Source organism: Aethalodelphis obliquidens, unplaced genomic scaffold (genome assembly GCF_003676395.1).
Source record: "Aethalodelphis obliquidens isolate GAN/ISIS:26980383/991018 unplaced genomic scaffold, ASM367639v1 scaffold100, whole genome shotgun sequence".
Lineage (NCBI taxonomy): Eukaryota > Metazoa > Chordata > Mammalia > Artiodactyla > Delphinidae > Aethalodelphis > Aethalodelphis obliquidens.
This window is the reverse complement of record NW_020838044.1, coordinates 347,439-367,595: the sequence shown is the minus strand read 5'-3', so window position 1 is coordinate 367,595 and position 20,157 is coordinate 347,439. Positions and strand designations below refer to the sequence as shown.

General features: G+C 37.3%; 1 protein-coding gene across 4 annotated transcripts in view; it reads left to right on the top strand.

Annotated features, from left to right (window-relative positions):
• Positions 1-20,157, top strand: part of VAV3 (vav guanine nucleotide exchange factor 3) — a 396,308-nt gene that overhangs the window by 362,292 nt on the left and 13,859 nt on the right. For all 4 annotated transcript variants that reach the window (XM_027096221.1, XM_027096220.1, XM_027096219.1 and 1 more), the window contains 3 exons: positions 4,823-4,939; positions 5,503-5,590; positions 11,382-11,511. In XM_027096221.1, the coding sequence (XP_026952022.1) occupies positions 4,823-4,939; positions 5,503-5,590; positions 11,382-11,511 (335 nt within the window). The remainder of the gene's footprint in view (positions 1-4,822; positions 4,940-5,502; positions 5,591-11,381; positions 11,512-20,157) is intronic.

The window sequence follows — 20,157 nt, the reverse complement described above, 5'->3', positions numbered from 1 at the left end:
AACATTCACACTATAGCAGTCCCAGAAGGAGAGAAGAGAAAGGATCTGAGAAAATATTTGAAGAGATAATAGCTGAAAACTTCCTTAACATGGGAAAGGAGACAGTCACCCAAGTCCAGGAATCACAAAGAGTCCCAGGCAGGATAAACCCAAGGAGGAACACACCAAGCCACATAGTAATAAAATTGATGAAAATTAAAGATAGAGAAAAAAATATTAACAGCAACTAGGGAAGAGCAACAAATAACATACAAGGGAACTCCCATATGGTTATCAGCTGATTTTTCAGCAGAAACTCTACAGGCCACAAGGGAGTTTCATGATATATTTAAAGTGATAAAAGGGAAGAACCTACAACAAAGAATATTCTACCCAGCAAGGCTTTCATTCAGATTTGACAGAGAAATCAAAAGTTTTACATACAAGCAAAAGCCAAGAGAACTCAGCACTACCAGACCAGCTTTGCAACAAATGCCAAAGGAACTTCTCTAGGCAGAAGAGGCCACAACTAGAATCAAGAAAATTACAAATGTAAAATCTCATCAGTAAAGGCAAACATACAGTAAAGGTAGGAAATCATTTCCACACAAATATATCAAAACCAGCAACTGTGAGTGGAGGAGAGCACAAATGCAGAATACTGAAAATGCATTTGAAATTAAAAGACCAACAACTTAAAACAATCTTGTGTATATATAGACTGCTATATCAAAACCTCATGGTAGCTGCAAACCAAAAATCTACAATAGATACACACACAAAAAAAGAAAAAGGAATCCAAACACAACACTATAAATTCAGTCATCAAATCACAAGAGAACAAAAGAGGAAGGGAAGAAAAACACCAACAAAAACAAATCCAAAACAATTACCAAAATGGCAATAAGAACATACATATTGATAATTATCTTAAACATAAACAGATTAAATGCAACAGTCAAAAGACACAGACTAGCTGAATGGATACAAAAACAAGACCCATATATATGGTGTCTACAAGAGACCCACTTCTGATCTAGGGACACATACAGACTGAAGTGAGACAATGGAAAAAGATATATACATGCAAATGAAAACAAAAAGAAAGATGCAGTAGCAATGCTACAGATCTAGGGACACATACTGACTGAAAGTAAGGTATGTAAAAAATTCTATTCCATGCGAATGGAAATGAAAAGAAAGCTGGAGTAACAATACTCATGTCAGACAAAATAGACTTTAAAATAAAGACTATTACAAGAAACAGAGAAGGGCACTACATAATGATCAAGGGATCAATCCAAGAAGAAGATATAACAATTGTAAATATACATGCACCCAACATAGGAGCACCTCAATATATGAAGCAAATACTAACAGCCATAAAAGGAGAAACTGACAATAACACAGTAATAGTGGGAGACTTTAACACCCCGCTTTCATCAATGGACAGATCATCCAGACAGAAAATCAATAAGGAAACACAGGCATTAAATGACATATTAGACCAGGTGGACTTAATTGATATTTACAGAGCATTCCATCCAAAAGCAGCAGAATACACATTCTTCTCAAGTGCACATGGAACACTCTCCAGGATTGATCACCTGCTGGGCCACAAAGCGAGCCGCAGTAAATTTAAGAAAATTGAAATCACATCAAGCATCTTTTCCAACCACAACGCTATGAGATTAGAAATCAACTACAAGGAAAAAAACTGTAAAAAAACACAAACACGTGGAAGCTAAACAATATGCTACTAAACAACCAATGGATCACTGAAGAAATCAAAGAGGAAATCAAAAGATACCTAGAGACACACAAAAGTGAAAGCACGATGATCCAAAACCTATGGGACACAGCAAAAGCAGATCTAAGAGGGAAGTTTATAGCAATACAATCTTACCTCAGGAAACAAGAAAAATCTCAAACAAACACCCTAAGCTTACACCTAGAGCAACTAGAGAGAGAAGAACAAACAAAACCCAAAGTTAGTAGAATGAAAGAAATCATAAAGATCTGAGCAGAAATAAATGAAATAGAGATGAAGAAAATAGAAAAGATCAATGAAACTGTAAGCTGGTTCTTTGAAAAGATAAACAAAATTGACAGAACTTTAGCCAGACTCATCAAGAAAAAGAGGGAGAGGGCTCAAATCAATACAATTAGAAATGAAATAGAAGTTACAACTGACACCACAGAAATACAAAGGATCATAAGAGAGTACTACAAGCAACTATATGCCAATAACATGGACAACCTAGAAGAAATGGACAAATTCTCAGAAAGGTACAATCTCCCAAGACTGAACCAGGAAGAAATAGAAAACATGAACAGACCAATCACAAGTACTGAAATTGAAACTGATTAAAAGACTCCCAGCAAACAAAAGTCCAGAACAAGATTGCTGCACAGGCAAATTCTATCAAACATTTAGAGAAGAGTTAACACCTATACTTCTCACACTCTTCCAGAAAGTCACAGAGGATGGAACACTCCCAAACGCATTCTATGAGGCCAGCATCACCCCAATACCAAAATCAGACAAAGGTACCACAAAAAAAGAAAATTACAGGCCAATATCACTGATGAACATAGACACAAAAATCCTCAACAAAATACTAGCAATCTGAAACCAACCATCGGCAGGCAGACTCTCAACCACTGCGCCACCAGGGTAGCCCTGGAATCTAATTTTAAACAATGATACAAATAAATTTATTTACAAAACAGAAATGGACTTTGGGATATTGAAAACTAACTTACAGCTACCAAAGGGGAAACGTTGTGGGGAGGGATAAATCAGGAACTTGGGATGAACATTCACACACTACTATATATAAGATAGATAACCAAGGACATACTGTATAGGACAGGGAACTCTACTCCATATTCTATGATAACCTATAAGAGAAAAGAATCCAAAAAAGAATGAATATATGTATATGTTTAACTGAATCTGGTTGAGAGTCCGCCTGCCGATGCAGGGGATACGGGTTCGTGCCCCAGTCTGGGAAGATCCCACATGCTGCGGAGCGGCTGGGCCTGTGAGCCATGGCCGCTGAGCCTGCGTGTCCAGAGCCTGTGCTCCACAACGGAAGAGGCCACAACAGTGAGAGGCCCACGTACCGCAAAAAAAAAAATAAATAAATAAAATAAAAATAAAATTGATAAATTGTAATTTAATCATGTTATTTAGAAATATTCAAGTAGATATTAAAAAATAACAAGGAAAAATAGGTGAAATACTTGAAATGGGACTTGGGGTAGGATCTGATAAGATGGGGTAGTGCTGCTTTTTCATTATAGTTTTATAGTACGACTTGACTTTTAAAAATTACGTTCATGTGTTACTCTGATAAAAATGCTTATGCTGTATGCTAATTGCCATAAATGCTATGAAGGAAATTAGGGATACTGTAATGAGAATAATGGAGTGGAGAGTGCCAGATACAGGACAGTGTTCTTTAGCTGGAATGGTCAGAAAAGACTCTCTAAACCTGAAGGATGAGAAGCAATGTGGGTTGACAGAGCGTGAGAGTTTTCCAACACAGGAATATAGTCCATGCAAAACTCTAAGAATTCTTGAACCTGAAAGAAGCCTGGAGACTAGTAAAGAAGGGGTTTGTTAGAGATAAGATTTAAGAGGAAGATGTGAGTCAGATTATACTAGGTAGTAATGAGTCAGTGGTTATCCTAACTTTAACCCAAGGTACCATCTACATAAAATGCCCTTAGCTTTTCTTCTGTACTTGGTGGAAACCTCACATGTCCTAGTCCCTATACAAACTTGTCAAATGCCTACCATGTGTATTTTAAATATTGGATTGGCTAAAAAGTTTGTTCGGTTTTAAATAAAAATAAAACATTTTTCATTTTCACAAAGAATTTTATTGAACGTATTCACTAACTGAACAAACGTTTTGGCCAACCCAATATTTAGCATAGATTAGATGTGGGTATTTTCACTGGGTTACATGAGTCCATATGTGAATCAGAAAATTTTCTAGAATATTGATTTGAAAGATAGCTGATCTCAACATAAAAGTTTTTCCTTTAACTTTTATTACCCATAATCTGATATATTTTGTCAATAAATGCTAAACCTGTATTTGATGCGAAGGGTCATTAAAGAATATTTTAACATTGAATTTGGGCCTTTTATTATTATTGTTATGGGATCTGGGTATGCTTAAGACCAGTATAGTTTAGGAAGAATTGAATTCTGGTTTTGAAAATATCTACCTTTTAAAAATTTTATTCATTACTACCAGTTTCTTAAGAAAATTGGTTATCAAAATTGTGGACTACAAGAATTAATCTTATATCCAAAAAATAATTATTTTAAAATAATTTAAATTGTTCTGAATTTTCTTACAACAATATTCAAAGGAAATTTTGTTTCATACTGTTTTACCTAGAAAAGGTGAAATTTTGGAGGAGTGCGTGTATGTGTGTATACGTGTATGTACATCTGTGTGTGTCTTAGGCAGGGCAACCCTTCCCTACAAATCTTTTTCTTTCTTGTCCTTAAATTCCCCACAACTCTCTCTCTAACCCGATGCCTATTAATTCTTGTCTTTGTCCCATTTATTTATTTGATAAATATTTAGTGTATGTTAGGCAATATTCACTTTACTGTTGTAATCTTTGTAGAGCATTTGTGTTTGGACGTATCTAAAGGACTTTTTTCTGCATTATTTTTTTGAAGTACTATAATTGGCACAGAAGTAAAAACAGTTCAGATCTGCCACTAAATTAAAATCCTAACAGATACATATTTTTAGCCTCTGTTCTCTTCCAGGTACATTACCCAAATTTTCTGCATCTTTGTTTCTTATAGGTATGCTGGAGCAATGGAAAGATTGCAGGCAGAGACTGAACTTATTAACAGGGTAAATAGTACTTACCTTGTGAGGCACAGGACCAAAGAGTCAGGAGAATATGCAATTAGCATTAAGTAAGTGGGACAAGTACTTTTACAGAAATAGCTTTCCTGTTTTCATAATTGCATAGATCATCTGACATATATAACACTGAAGCTGAAAACCAAGGTTCTGATTGCAGCAGAAATAATGTATCATCTCTCCAGACAGTTCATTAATACTTGAAAATATCTGTTAGAAAAAATGGTATTGTGTTATAGGCTGCTAATTGGCATACTGCATTTCTTTCATAACATTGTACTTGATATGTGTATGTTTCTAGTAAATCCTAAGAATTATAAATTACTAGATTTTATTTTGTTTTTCCATATTCCCAAATTGATCTTATAAATAAATTGGGCATAGTGATTGATCAAATCTAACCCAACACCCCCGTCTCACTTCAAATATTGGTTGTATCTTCAACCAATCTAGTGAATGTATTTTGTTAATTAGCTGTCACCAGTGTATTGGCATAGGTATATATTTTGTCTTCAGAATTAATTCCTATAATGTTATTGGGGCATGCCCTCTGGTAATTATTGATTTCTACTGATTAAAAACACATTTATATTCATAAGTTATTCATTGCCCACAGGTACAATAATGAAGCAAAGCACATCAAGATTTTAACAAGAGATGGCTTTTTTCACATTGCAGAAAATAGAAAGTTTAAAAGCTTAATGGTAAGCATTGATTAGTTCTTTTCAATCTGTGGTCCTTATTTTTCTCCTATTAGAAAGGTCAGTTTAATTCTAGTTTCTTGGAGTATTTGCTCACTGAAACATTGTTTAAAGAGAATCATACCATAATTATGCAGCAGAATCCTGAAAATTTTAATTGTAAGAAATCTAGTTAAGTTTTATATTGCCCTAGACATATTTTTCATTGTAAACTAAGTTTACAAGTTTTAGATAATATTTCAGAGTCCACACTAGAAGATTCTTAGAGCCACAGACACGTTCAAAACAATCAACTTTCAGTTATTTGTGTTTTACCTTGTTTGAATGACACACAGCAGAGTTTTAACATGCTTCTTTCTTCCTCTGCCTCTATCTCTTCATTCAGGCAGAGGAAGATATTTTAAATTATAACATTAAAAAGTTGTAATTGGTAAAATACCTCTCACATTTAGGTTCATTTCATGCAAAACATACTGTCAAATGGAAAACCTTTTTGTATTTTCTGCTATTTTAGGTGACCTGTACTACAGTTCTTCATTACCTTGGACAATTAAACATTAACAAGGTGGCATTTTTACCACATGACAGTGATATTTCATAGGAATTTTACATTTAAATTGAACAGTATGTTGTTACCAAGTTGTTTCAAATAAATAAAGATTATTAATTCTGATGATTTTTAAAAGTGTAACTTAGCATATAAGAATAGTATATGTCATATCAACAATACATATATCAGTATGTCATTACATGTGCATTGCTTGTGCACATGTGCATTTACTGTCAATGCTTGTGCATTTACTGTCAATGCTTGTGCATTGACAGTAAAGAAGAAAGTTCTTATTTCATGAAAAATGATCTCAAGTCTGTTTCTCAAGTTTGCAAGCATTTCTTGAGATAATGAAGAATTTGGAGATAGGACATAAGATGCATTTGTAGCACTCTGTTAAGTACTTTGAGTAACATTGGGAAGGACCACTCATTGATTGAACCATCAGTCAAATGATACACACTGCATCGTTCCAGAAAACATCTCAAAGCACTTTGCAGATGTTAACATTAAAGGTAAAACTGAGCGTGAGAGAGCCTTACAAAATAAGCCAGCTTGAAAGCCTTATCTAAAAATTTAGAACTGCTTCAAGACAGGAATCAGCGTTTTAAAGAAACTGAAGCATCTTGAGTTGAAAGAAAAGTAAGAAAACCTCTTTGGACATAAATATCACATTCCTAATTCAAAAGCTAAGGATGGGTAGCAAGACTGTGTCCTGGAAAATGTAAACCCTGTCAAGTTGGCAACCAAGATCCAGGTATCCTCCCTGCTGGCAGTGAGTTATGTTCTGCTGGAACAAGCAGGCTGTGCACAGAGAAAACTGGACCTGAGGAGGTTCTTCCCTAAAGGAAAACCTAGCAGGGAGGTAGCAAGTGGATGCACAAATAATGAGTAACAGCCCCAGCCGAGACATGATAAAAGCGTGAACAGGGAGTCTCCACATCGCTGCAAGACACACCAGCTTGACTCACCTGAAGAAATTAGGGTGGTTGGTAATGAAGCTGCTCCGTGGTACTATAGTTAATATGAGGCTTTAAAAAAAAAAAATGCTGTAGGGCCAAAGCTGACTACCAGCCTTGATGACTTTGAAAGCAACAAAAGGGACTTGCAGGAGATAAGCGAAGAGGATGAAAGGAATAGTCACTGGAGAGGGCCAATCAATTCAGCTCTTTGTCACCTGGATTCAGCTCAAGAAAGTTCCTCATCCTCTAAGGTCAGATGTGAAAAGCCAGTAAATACTGCACGACCTGGATTAGTGGACACAGATCCTCAAGTTCCTATCTGCATGTAAAGCTGTTATTATAGTATAAGCAATAAAGACCCAGAATTCAAATAACTTGGACCAGAGAGCAGTAAAAGTTTCTGCAATGATGTTCTGGAAAGGGAATTAAAAGTAGTTGTCACAGAGCTAAAATAAGCTCCCCTTATATGCTATGTGTAAGACATCAGAAATGCCACTGCAAGAGACACATGCATGTTTTTTCCTCCATATCTGGGGATCTTTTGTAAGGAAGTACATAGTGCAGAGGGTTAAAGGGAGGGGATTAAGAATTAACTGCAAAACTACAATGAAAAAAAAACTGCAGCAAAAGGATATGACAGACAAGGAGCTGAACAATCTCAGCCTTAGATGAATACTTCTGTCAGCTCTTACAAAATCACTGTAAACGTTGCTGAAGAGAGTGTTGAAGTTGTCTGGACCTACTTCCTCCTCTTTGTTTCTGTTCATTTGTTGAACAAATTTATATTGAGTCCTCACTATGTGAAGTTACTGTGCTTTTGCACAATTCAAAAAGGACTCAACTGTTCAAAACAGCTTTCAAATTAGTAGATCTCTGTGTACTGAGAACCTCACAATAGTGCTGTCCTTTGACCCTCCGCTGGGAAATGCCACATGGATACCTGATCAGAAGGAATGGCTCCTATCTCAGTAACTAGCCCCTCTGGAAGAAGAGAGACGGTTGATAGGCACCTTGGGAACGTAGGGGCTTCTCTGAACCTGCATCATGCAACCTCAAGGAGGTTACATTTTATCGTGTTGGTGTCAAATAACACAGTTCCCATTATAAGTACGTAACAGTCTATGCATTTTCTTTAGTTCAGTATCTTCCCATCATGGCTGGTAAAGTTATATTCATCTACCTAATGACACTCATTAGGGCCTGGAATTAAATTTAATTTGGAAAGGATGTAAAATGAAAACGAAATCCAGAATTTGTTTTAAATTAGCCAGTTTCTCGAAAAGAAGATTGGCCTCAGGTGGTTATGACCTAACCTTTTCCCTCTGGTTTCAATGGCTCGGTTAATCAAAATCTTTGTTTTTCTTAGTCAGTAAATCCAAATTCTAAATGAATTTCTGTATCCAGATTACAAGACATTAATTTTGTTCTAATTTTCATGTATGCCAGACAGTCCCTGTCCAAATGCTGTTTATAAATCAGCTCCACTGCCTGTTTCCTTGGTAATTGGAATGACTGGCTCTCACTCATTATTTTTCAGAGAGACCTGAATTGTTGACACCACTGTGTCAGTGTGAGATAAGGAAAGCTTAGCAATTTCTTTTGTTTAGAGTCTTCTTCTTTACTTGTAGTACTTGAAGGTCAATGATTGCTAAAGCAGAAGTGGATTAGACTAAAATACTGAAAGGCATAAGTTGGAAGAGATCCACCATGGCACTATTTAATTCTACCCAGTTAGAAAGATGTAGGGAGATTTACCCTCATAAGACTGTAAAAATGGAACTAAAATATCTTCCATGCTCAGTGAAGTGATAAAAAAGTGTTTTACAGCTTACCAAGCCACATGACCCTAGGCCTTGGAAAAGTCATTTTTTTCTTCCATAAAATTTGGAGGTGGGTAGGTATTAAATGATGACCAAGTCCTTTTCAGTAATGATAATTCTGTAGTTTCTAGCCAACTTCACATAAACCTTAATTCATACTAATTCATGATATCATGCATAAAATTCATATTACTTATAACAAAATTACACTGAAGTTCAAAGTTATTGGCTTATAATTACTCTCAGGTTGATTTTCACATTTTTGCTAAAGAAAAGAACACATTTCATTCAGTTTAAATGAGAAGACTAAGAGAACTGTTATATATATATATATATATATATATATATATATAGTGTCGCTGATGCAAATGATAATAAAGTGTACCGTTCTTCCAGAGACCTTACAAAATTTTGCATTTAAAGAAATTAAATGATAATATTGGTCTCTAAGTAGAATTTAATTCCAGACATTGCCTTTGCGAGCCATGCTAAAATCACCATAATATAAATGCCACATTCTGATCAGTGAAGTCATTTTGAGGATATAATCTTCTGATATTTTAACTTTTTTTTTTTTTTAAGTTGGTCAGGTTCCACATTCCTTTGCTTCATCAAGGGCACCCATAATCTGGGCCCAAGCAAGGAAGAAAGGATGGAAGAAAATATTTTTAAGTGTCAAACCATAGCATCTTGGGTCTAAGAGAACAAATTCCTGGTATACCATAGATACTTAGAAAATGCTCCTTCCCTTTGCTTCACTTTTTGCATATTTACATTTGCCAGGTACTATTTGTTAATAATATGATGTAGTTCAGAGCACAAACTTTGGAGCCAGACACCAATTATACAGACTTGCCCAAAGCTGATTAATCTCACTGAGCCTTGAGCATCAGGGCGAAAAGGCCCATCTCTTGTTTCTTGTTTGAAGATTGTAAGAAACTATATAAAAGGCCTGGCACATGGGATCATGGTAACTCTCATGATTATTCACACATACCAGGCACTTTATACATTCTTTGCTATAGCCTGTGAAATGGTTTATTATCCCCAGATGTGAAAGGTAAAGAATCTCCATTTGCCTTATCCAGTACTTTAGCCAAACCAGGCTCCTTTTAGTTTATGAACGTGGTCTTTGTTATGTTTGTGTCTGTTCCCAGCCTGACTGCTCTACTTAAAATAATCCTTCCCTCCTTCCTGGCTTTTGAAATTTTACCTGTTCTTCAATTTAAGCCAAGCTACCTCCATCATGAACTCTTCCCTCATCCTCCCCACTGGACTCAGAAAAGGAAGCTCTCTTTCTTGCCTTTGAACTCCCATAATCCTTCACTTTCCGTCAAGGGTGAGGACACCTAGGAACCTTATCTTCAAAATCTCTGTGACCCCCTGGAACTCCCCACACGATGCATTCCACAACTCATCCGAGTTTGGTAAAAAATAATAAATAAATCATTGATGATCCTCTTTCTCTTCTTTTGGGTGATTTTTGGCCCGACTGATTTGTTTTGGGAACTTTGAACATACCCATTGAATGGAGATACTGAATCGACGACAGTGTGGTTTTTTAAAGAAATGAGTTGCTTTTATACTGTTTGTTTTAAACAATAGTGCTGTAGTAGAAGCACTGAATAATTAGATTAAAAGTGATTATGCTTTTATTTTCATTTCAGGTTTTTCTAAGAAACGTCTATAGTACTCATCTAATGATAGTATGCATTTTTCCATTATGAATTAATCATTTTTCAATTTCTGTTTAAAGTAGAGGGATTCAGATTTGTGCAGAACCTATGAAACCAACATCTCGAAAGAAATTTCCTGAAATTTTAGTATGAAAGATGGTGGGTGGTTATTATATTAGGCTTGGATGCATTGGGGCAAATTAGGTATAAGAGAAAATTGGAAAGAACTACATTATTGTACCAGATGACATTAAGTACCAGATGACAGCTATAAGAAGGGCACTAACACTTCCTCATAAGCCAGAAACAATGTCAAGTAAGTAGCATTTGTAGCTTAACAACTTTGGCTTACCATGGAAGAGTACATTTAGGATTGAGTTTGTTTTTCTGCTTATGTTGAAAGAAAATGCAGGAAGCTAGAAATTGCTATATATTCATAAAACAGCTGTTGCCGTTCTAAACAAAAATAAAGGGAGTTATTTCATAAATAAGAACAATAATTACTGCTCTGAAACTGAGGTTTAGTATGGCTTCTCTTTACTTACTACAACTGACTGAAGACTACAGGATGTTGGGCAGCAAGAGGGGGTAACTCACATTATAAATGGCCTGGGTAGCAAGGGCAATTACTAGTTAGGTGTCATGCACCTCCAGGCTGCAGGGAGAGATGATCATTTACTCACACTAAGATAGGCTTATGGAAAATTTAGCATTAAATTGATCATCCCTCTATTGTATATAATCATGTGTCAAGGAATTCATGTGTTTGATTCTTTTTTCCTAAAGGAACTTGTGGAGTACTACAAGCATCACTCTCTTAAAGAAGGATTCAGAACCTTGGATACAACTCTGCAGTTTCCATACAAGGAGCCAGAACATTCATCTGGACAGAGGGGTAACAGAGCAGGCAACAGCTGTGAGTATTGTAATTTAGAATACAATTTGCTGTCACTTAAGGATCGAAGGCATGATAACATTAAACATCTTCATTCCAGATTTTGGAATAGAACCAATTAATATGCTGATGTGTTTAACAAGGAATTTTTCTGGAGCAAAGCAGAATCAGATGGACCAACAGGTTTATGAACATGCCTAGATTTAGTTCTTCATGCCAAATTAAAAATCATGTGTGTGTTAAATCCATCAGAAATATAGGGTATGTTAATATGTAAGTTTTGTACTTTTCACTGACTTTTATATTAGCCAAACGCTTTTTAACTGATACATGTTTATGGTCATAATCCTGTTTGATTAACAGTATTGAAGCAAGGCTGGTGCACAGTTCTCCCATCTAACCTTGCACTGCAAGTCTTCTTATAGATTCTATTTCAATGATTACTTTCGGAACTTTGAAATAGCTAAAAGCATGTTTCCTCTGATGCCAATATTTAAAAGTAAACATTAGCCACTTCTTTTCAGAATGAGCACTGTGCCACAAAAGATTAGCACACAAACAGAAAGCATGTTATAGTTTGAGTGTGAGTTCAACTCAAAAACGTTTTTCTCGTCACCGTTTAATGTCATATAATCTTCCTGTTAATAGATATAGCATGTAGAGAACACTATGATGAAAAAATGCTATGAATAAAGTGTGATTTCATCCTCTTATTTTAATTTCATAAAACTTTTTTAGAAGAGAAAGGAATACAATTTTATTACCCTCAGAAGGTTTAGCCTAAGCAAAATAGGAATATCTAGAGGTATTTGAAATAAAAAGAATTTGCATCATGTAATATAACTTTTTTTCCCTAAAAGCAGAAACTGAAAGGGAAGCAACGCTCAGGGCACTAACACCACCAGTAAAATTTCATAACATTTCCATAAAGTAAATATACAAGTAATTTGTCACATCAACTGACATTTTTTTTTCAATTTGAATAACTTAATAGATGTTCTCTTCACAAGGATCAGTGATAAGTGAACAAGATTGTGCAATGAAAGTAGTCAGAGCACACTTTTTGTTGAAACTGTAAACACATTAAAATTTATCTTTCAGTTTTTAGCTCACTCTTACCCAGTTATCTTAGATGCTCATATAGGCCATAAGTTTTACTCACTCAAAAATGGAACTTCCCCAGGCTTCCCTGGTGGCGCAGCGGTTGAGAATCTGCCTGCTAATGTGGGGGAACGCAGGTTTGAGCCCTGGTCTGGGAGGATTCCACGTGCCGCGGAGCAACTAGGCCCATGAGCCACAACTACTGAGCCTGTGCTTCTGGAGCCTGTGCTCCGCAACAAGAGAGGCCGCGATATTGAGAGGCCCGTGCACCGCGAGGAAGAGCGGCCCCCTCTTGCCACAACTAGAGAAAGCCCTCTCACAGAAACGAAGGCGCAACACAGCAAAAATTAATTAATTAATTAATAAACTCGTACCCCCAACATCTTCTAGAAAAAGAAATGGAACTTCCCCTTAAGAAACAATTTTTTCTACAAACTTCTTAAAAGCCTACCAGGGTTATGACATTTTTCCCTACACGAAAAGTATAACTTTCAATTCTTTTACTTTGCCTTCCCAGTAGCAGGAGATAAAGTTGCCCAGGAGGTCAGTTACACTAAAAATCCTGTCTGAGTTGTTTGCTTAGTTTTAGAAAGTCCGGGTGAGAGGGACTGGCAGTCAGGGAGAGCCGGTATCGCAGTCAGTGGAAGGTTCTTAACCCTCTCTTTCACTGTGTGGTCACTCTCAGGCACTCCTGTGCTTGGCACATGCGGGTGCTCAGAGAATATTGGTCAACTACGAATGAAGTCTCCTAGCTAAAATTTTTTCTAGTGTTTGACCAAGTATTCAGTGCTCAAACTTGTTTAGCCACTAGGGATGGCATTACAGGCTCTTTTTCTTTTTCAAAGCATGACCAATAACATGATTTTGAGCGTCCATGCAAGCTACATTCAGTTATTCGTTCCTTCAGCATATAATAATTACCTAACGCAGAAAACGCGCTGTTCTAGGTATTGGGATTCAGCAGAGTCCCTATCCTTATGGAGCTTATATTTTAATGAGGCAGCTCTGGCAAGTCTGGGTTAGGAGTTTGATATTTTTATATAGGATGATCAGGGAAGATCTCACTCCTAAAGTGACCAGAAAGAAGTGAGGGCATGTGCTGGTATGTCAGTCAGCAATAATTTCCTGATGGTCTACACTCCAAGATTATTCAGCAGGATTATAATCTTAGATCAAGTGTATATTATCCCAGTGTTTTATTTACTTGTTGCTGACGTTTCGTATGAAATGAGGACACTATGATGATTTTGAGCATTGAATGAGGTGCTATACGTTAAGGCATTTAGCAGAGTGCTGGTAACATGGTAAACACGCCATAAAAGTCAGCTGCTGCTGATTCTACCACTTCTACCACAGCTGTTGCTTTCCTACTACTACTAGTCACTTCTCTAACACAGCAAACATTTTCCTGTATTTCTAATTGTTGAATTACTAGTTTTAACTCATAGCAATTTACATCTTTGCTTTTATGATTTTTTAAAATACCCCTTGCTTATTTTATACCAAGTCCTGATTAAAGGTTAACCCTTAATTAAAACACTGCTTCAATTTTTACACACGTGTCTCTCAGGAAGTGGTAAAGAGGAAACTCTACATATTCTGTATAGAAAGATTGTGCAGGATGTCTTTAGAGTCCTTACCTCTGGTTCACAGCTTTGGGCGTGCTGCTGAATACCATCTCAGAATAACTTTTATGAAGAAGTAGTACCTTGGGATACAGGACAGGGCATGGCATCTTCATTGCTTCTAAGTAATGGAGGAAGCAGAGCAGGCAAGCCAAAGCCTAGGACCACGCTGTGTTCTGGGTGGAGGTTGAGATTGGAGTTCTAACTCCTGAAACCTGCGATTTATTATTATTTTTCTCCTACATGCTACATAGTCACCTTGGAAAAGAAAGTCCCAGGGCATCGCAGAAGAGGCTGCTTGCTTCTGTATTAGTCTAGGTTTGGATGTTCTTGGGAGAATTAAAAACTCTTCTCAAGTTTGTAAAATATGGTAAGATTATGACAGGCCTACCTCATGCAATTGCAAAATAACATATATAGGGCTTCCCTGGTGGCGCAGTGGTTGAGAGTCCACCTGCCGATGCAGGGGACACGGGTTCGTGCCCCGGTCCGGGAAGATCCCACATGCCGCGGAGCGGCTGGGCCCGTGAGCCATGGCCGCTGAGCCTGCGCGTCCGGAGCCTGTGCTCCGCAACGGGGGAGGCCACAACAGGGAGAGGCCCGCGTACCACAAAACAAAACAAGACAAAACAAAAAACATATATAAAGACACTAATTAGAATTAAACAGACATCCAGAGTATTGGGCAAGGAGCGTGTAGCATTTGTAGGTGAGGAGCCCGTTGTAAGCAAGGCTCTTTCCTAGGGCTGTGAGACTTTTTGCCTCCACAATGACTTGAGTGTTTCAAGAGAGATGACGAGAGGAAGGAAGAGAACAAAGAGCAGTCAGGCACAACAGTGAGCCGTTGTGCTTCCCTAGAAACTGCAGTGGCTCCGTGGTTCTGTGGATCTGTGTAAGAATCCCATTACTTTCCAAAAACGGTCGCAGGAAACGTGCCTTAGACTGCTGCGGGTGTACTCCTAGGGCCTGTGTATTTGAAGGGCACTGAACTGACTTTTGCCTTTCTTTCTGTACAGTGAGCGCTTAATTATTTTCAGGTCTGCTACTGAGTAGCTGTCTGACCCCAGGCAAGTCACTTAGCCTATTCGGGCCTCAGCTTTCTCACCTGATGAATAAGGAATGAGATTAGATATTTTATTATGTTCTTTAAAAAATAGCATGCTAGGTTTCTTTCTTTGTATGCATGAGAGAAGGAGGTAAGGTAGAATGGTAATAGACCGTTACACCTGGAAAAGTTGCACAATTAGCTGTTTCATTACCTATTAATAGACCTTAAGCATTTTCCCAAGTAAATGGAGAATTAGTTGGACCACAGAGGTGGCTCATGTTTAAAAAAAATGTCACAAGACCTTATTAATTACTAAAGAGGGAAAATAGAAACACCTAAAAGTGATCAAAGTTAACATCACCAGTAATGGGACAACTAGATATCATGCACCTCCTAATGTGATGCTCTGAGAAGTATGTAACACCACTTTTGTGGTATTCCTGCCCCCCAGGGTGCACAATTTGAATCTAATCATGAGGAAATATCAGAGAAACCCAAACTCAATGACATTCTACAAAATAATTGGCCTATGCTCTTCAAAAATGTCAATGTCATGAAAGACTGCAGAATTGTTTCAAATTGAAGAGAAGGAGACCAAAGAAACATGACAGCTACATGCAACATGTGATCCTAGGTTGAATCCTGGACCAGAATTTTTTTTTTTTTTTTTTTGCTTTTTGCTATAAAGGACACACAGGGAACAATTAACACATTTTGAATAAGTTTCTAGATTAAATAATTTTTGTTTTTGATAATTGTACTGTGATTATATAAGAGAAGAAAATGCCTTTGTTTTTAGGAAAGACACACTGAAATATTTAGAGATAAAGGGCATTGTCTGCAACATATTCTAAAATAGTTCAGGAAAATATAGAGATGATAAACATGGTAAAATATTAACACTTGAGGAGTTTGAGTGAAAAAATATATAAGAATTCTTTGTACTATTCTTGCTACATTTAAGTCTGAATTATTTCAGAAGTAAAAGTTTTAAAATTTCGAGATGATCCGTTTACCTGAGAACTAACAGAATTGGGAGAAAATGGCAGCATTCTCCTCTTTCACCTGTTCCAGGAGCAGGGGCAGCTTGGTGCACTGATTTTAGGGTGTGTAGAGTACGGAGTAGGACGTATTTGAACCATCTCTTCCTTACCCGTAACCTCACTGTATTTACTTGCTCATTCCTTCATTGTTTTATTCAACAGTTATTTATTCAACACTTACTATGTGCCGAGTCCTGTTCTGGATGCTAAATTTAACAGTGAATAAGATGGATAGGAACAAACATAAAACAAATAACTTCATAAATAATCACAAATTTTGATAAGTCTTGTGAAGCAGAAGCAAAGTGAAAGTGTACAACAAGAGGGCCTATTTAACCTGTAGGGTCAGGGAAGGACATTTTGAAGAAGTGGCATCTAGACGAAACTTAAAGGATCTAGGTGGATTGGCAAGGTGTGGGTTAGTGGCGGTAGGGAAACATCACAGTGAAGAAGCAGCTTGTGTGAAGGACATTTAACAGGAAATAACTTCACACGTTTAAGGAATTAGAAGGGGGTTGAAATGTTTAAAGCATAGTGAGTGGATTCTAATATATACGTTGGGAATGTACTGAAGCTTTAGAAGCAGAAATGATATGAACTGATTTACGCTGTTTTGAAAGATCACTGCCTACTCCGTGAGAGTGGCTTGAAGGGAGGCATGGACCAAAGAGATGAGTGAGGAAACTACTGCAGATGTCCAAGGGAGGGATGATGGAGGTTTGGACAAAAACTGAATAGAGACAGTGGAGCAGGACAGTGGGCAGATTTTGGTATAATCTGGAAGTTGAATTGATTGGATAAAGGAATTGAGGTAGAAGTGGTACATGTATGATACACAATTATTTGCCTTGGGTGACTGGCAAACGGTGAAACCATTGGACTGATCAAGAAGCAAAAGAGACATAACATGTATAGAGGAGAAGGTAATACATTCAGTTGTGCACAGACTTTCAGTGCCTGTGCACACTCAGTGGTTCAGTAGGCATTTGACACTAAGAAGAGTGGTTGGAGTTGAAGATAGAGTTTTATGAATTGCTCACACTTCGTTTCAGCTTCCATAAAATATAGCATTATTTTTATATAGTTTTAATGATTTCTTCTGGTCTATTGCTCCCTGAAGCCTTAGGAACCAGACTCCTGAGCTTCCCATTCTCAAATTGCACTTTGCACAGTGCCTTTCATGAAACACGTGTTCAGAAAGGGCTAAATGAGTGAAGTCAGAGCCTAAGGTCTGTAGGAGACATAGCAGGTATTAAAAGCACTATGTGTAGTTGTTATTTGAAAAAGCATGGAGAGATGGGTGGGCTTGAAAACAAAATATAGAACAGCATGATCCTTTGAGGTGGTGACAAATATTATAGCAATTCTTCAAAAATTGTCAAAGGCTTCCTGGGTCTTTGGGACCGTGCGAATGACCTTACAGGAAAAAGTAAAAGCCAGAGCCAGGGCCCAGGCTGCTTTTCCCTAGTGTGGTCTTGTTCCTTTCACGCAGGTAGTCCCGTTATTCTATTAGCCATCTGACAAGGTGCTTAAGCTTCATTTTAGCCAGTGTTTTAGAAACTTGGAGAATTTGTATCGTTCATATTTATTTAACTCACTGTAACATTATACAACTTGCTTATTCCTGATAATTCTTGAAACATCTGATAGTGCCTTAACCATTATTTATTAGTTTTATCACAGTGTAATAGTGGATAATATTTATTATCTCCTTCATACACACTCCTCAAACATCCACTTATTTTTTACCTTCTTGCCCTTGTAATTCAACATATCTATATTCATCTACTCTTATTCTGATCTCCTAATTTTATCCTCAGTCTTTTGTCATCTTTTTCCTTGGTCATTTGGCATTTGAGTTTGATTTAATCTAATTTTATCCTGGTAATTTAAATATCTGTTTTAATCTCACTGTAGCTTCCTAGAACTGCCTTAAAAATTACCATAAATGAAGGGGATTAAAACAACAGAAATTTACTCTTAAGTTCTGGAGGCCAGAAGTCTGAAATCAAAGTGTTGGCAGGGTTGGCTCCTGCTGGAGGCTTTGAGGGGGAATCCATTACCATGCCTCTCTTCTAGTTTCTGGATGGCTGCTGGCAAATTTTGCTGTCCCTTGGCTTACAGACACACCATTCCAATCTCTGCCTTGTCTTCATATAACCTCCTCCTCTGTGTGTCATCTCCCTTTCTCTTCTTTTATAAAAACACTTATTTCATTTAGAGCTCATCATAATACAGGATGATTTCATCTTGAGGTCCTTAACTTACATCGGCAAAGACCCATTGCCCAAATAAGATCACATTCACAGGTTCTAGGCGGACATGTCTTTGGGGAGGTGAGGCACCATTCAACTCACTATAATCTCATCATACTAATTTTAAATTTTTCTCCAAATTTTTCCATCCTTATTTTTTTGTTGTTGGAGTTATAAGGGGACTTTGCACTATTAGGGCAGATGGGTAGTCAACGGATGGGGAGTTACAAGGGAAACGTTACCTTAATACAATGAAGTGTTTTCAATGGCTTGTAACTTTCCTGCAGTGAAATGCACTGTCTTCCTGAGAGAGAGCACTTCTAGCCAATGAAAGTTTCCCAAAAAGGTCTACATGACCGATTGTTTGAAACACTATATAAAATACTTGATATAGAATAAGAACCTAGTAATTCTGTCTGATATTCAATAATTTAATGATTAAAAGAACACTATATTTTTCAAACCCCTTTCACTTATATTAATGTCTCCAACTGAGTGTTTCATGAATCACCAGTCCTGTGAGAAGCATCATGAAAGGTTTCGTTTGTTAAACAGATGTACCAGAAGTGCTGCTTGTATGATATAGGAAAGTGATGAGTTTCCCTAGTTTATTTCATCCTGCAGCACTGTCTCATAATGTGTAATGTTTGTATTATGAGCCATGAGAGAGTGAGTGTATGTGATGTACTTAGAACAATGTCTGGCACATGGGAAGTGCTCTGTGCGTGCTTTTCTATGGGCTAAGGTGGTTCTAACACGTTGCTGTCATTTTTAGACTCTTTTTCTCAGGATGTCTATCATGTCCACAGAACTTACTGTTCTTGGGCAACTAATCACCTACAGCCGAACATGTTCATTATTAGGTCATTCTGGGCTTCCCTTTTTTACTTACTTGCTTCAGGAGCTTCAGTAGCTACTGTGAGGGATTTTTATCCTGAACCTGATGGCTTTAAGAATTAGTAGCCAGTACCCAGGGTCCCTTCAGAAATCGATAGCTTGCAGATCGAAATTCTACAGATTCAAGTAACCTCACTCAAAGCTGTCCTTTTTCATGTTTCAAAACTCAAAGAGCAGTCCTTATGTTTTAATATGTCTCATTTTGTATACTGTTCTTTCTATAAACCTTATTTTCTAAATTAAAAACTGGTCTCAATATGTGTAATGTTCCCTAATTGACTATAGTGTCCTCAGGTGGCAGCCCTGATCCAAGGCTTTGGTTTTTCTAGTCTCTCTTCCCTGTAAAACAAACATAAATTGAGAGGAATTCCTTTTTTTCTTACTAAAATTTGGATCAGTCTCCTAGCTTTGAGGAACAATGCTGAGAGCTCTTTTTTTCCTCATATATACCACTGATATATAATTCCCCTACTGAATTCCAGATCTGCATAAGGGAGCCGGTCCGACTTGGCCAGGGTTTCCCTTCATTCACTGCTTTATGCATTCAACATTTTTGAGCATCTACTTGCACTGAACACTCTACTGCACATATCCCTTGGGTGTTACATACAGTTTAGCTTAACAGCTGAACAACGGACAGGAATGCAGGGGGACTCTGGTATTGAGGCACTTCAGACTTAGCAGCAATGTCAACCCTG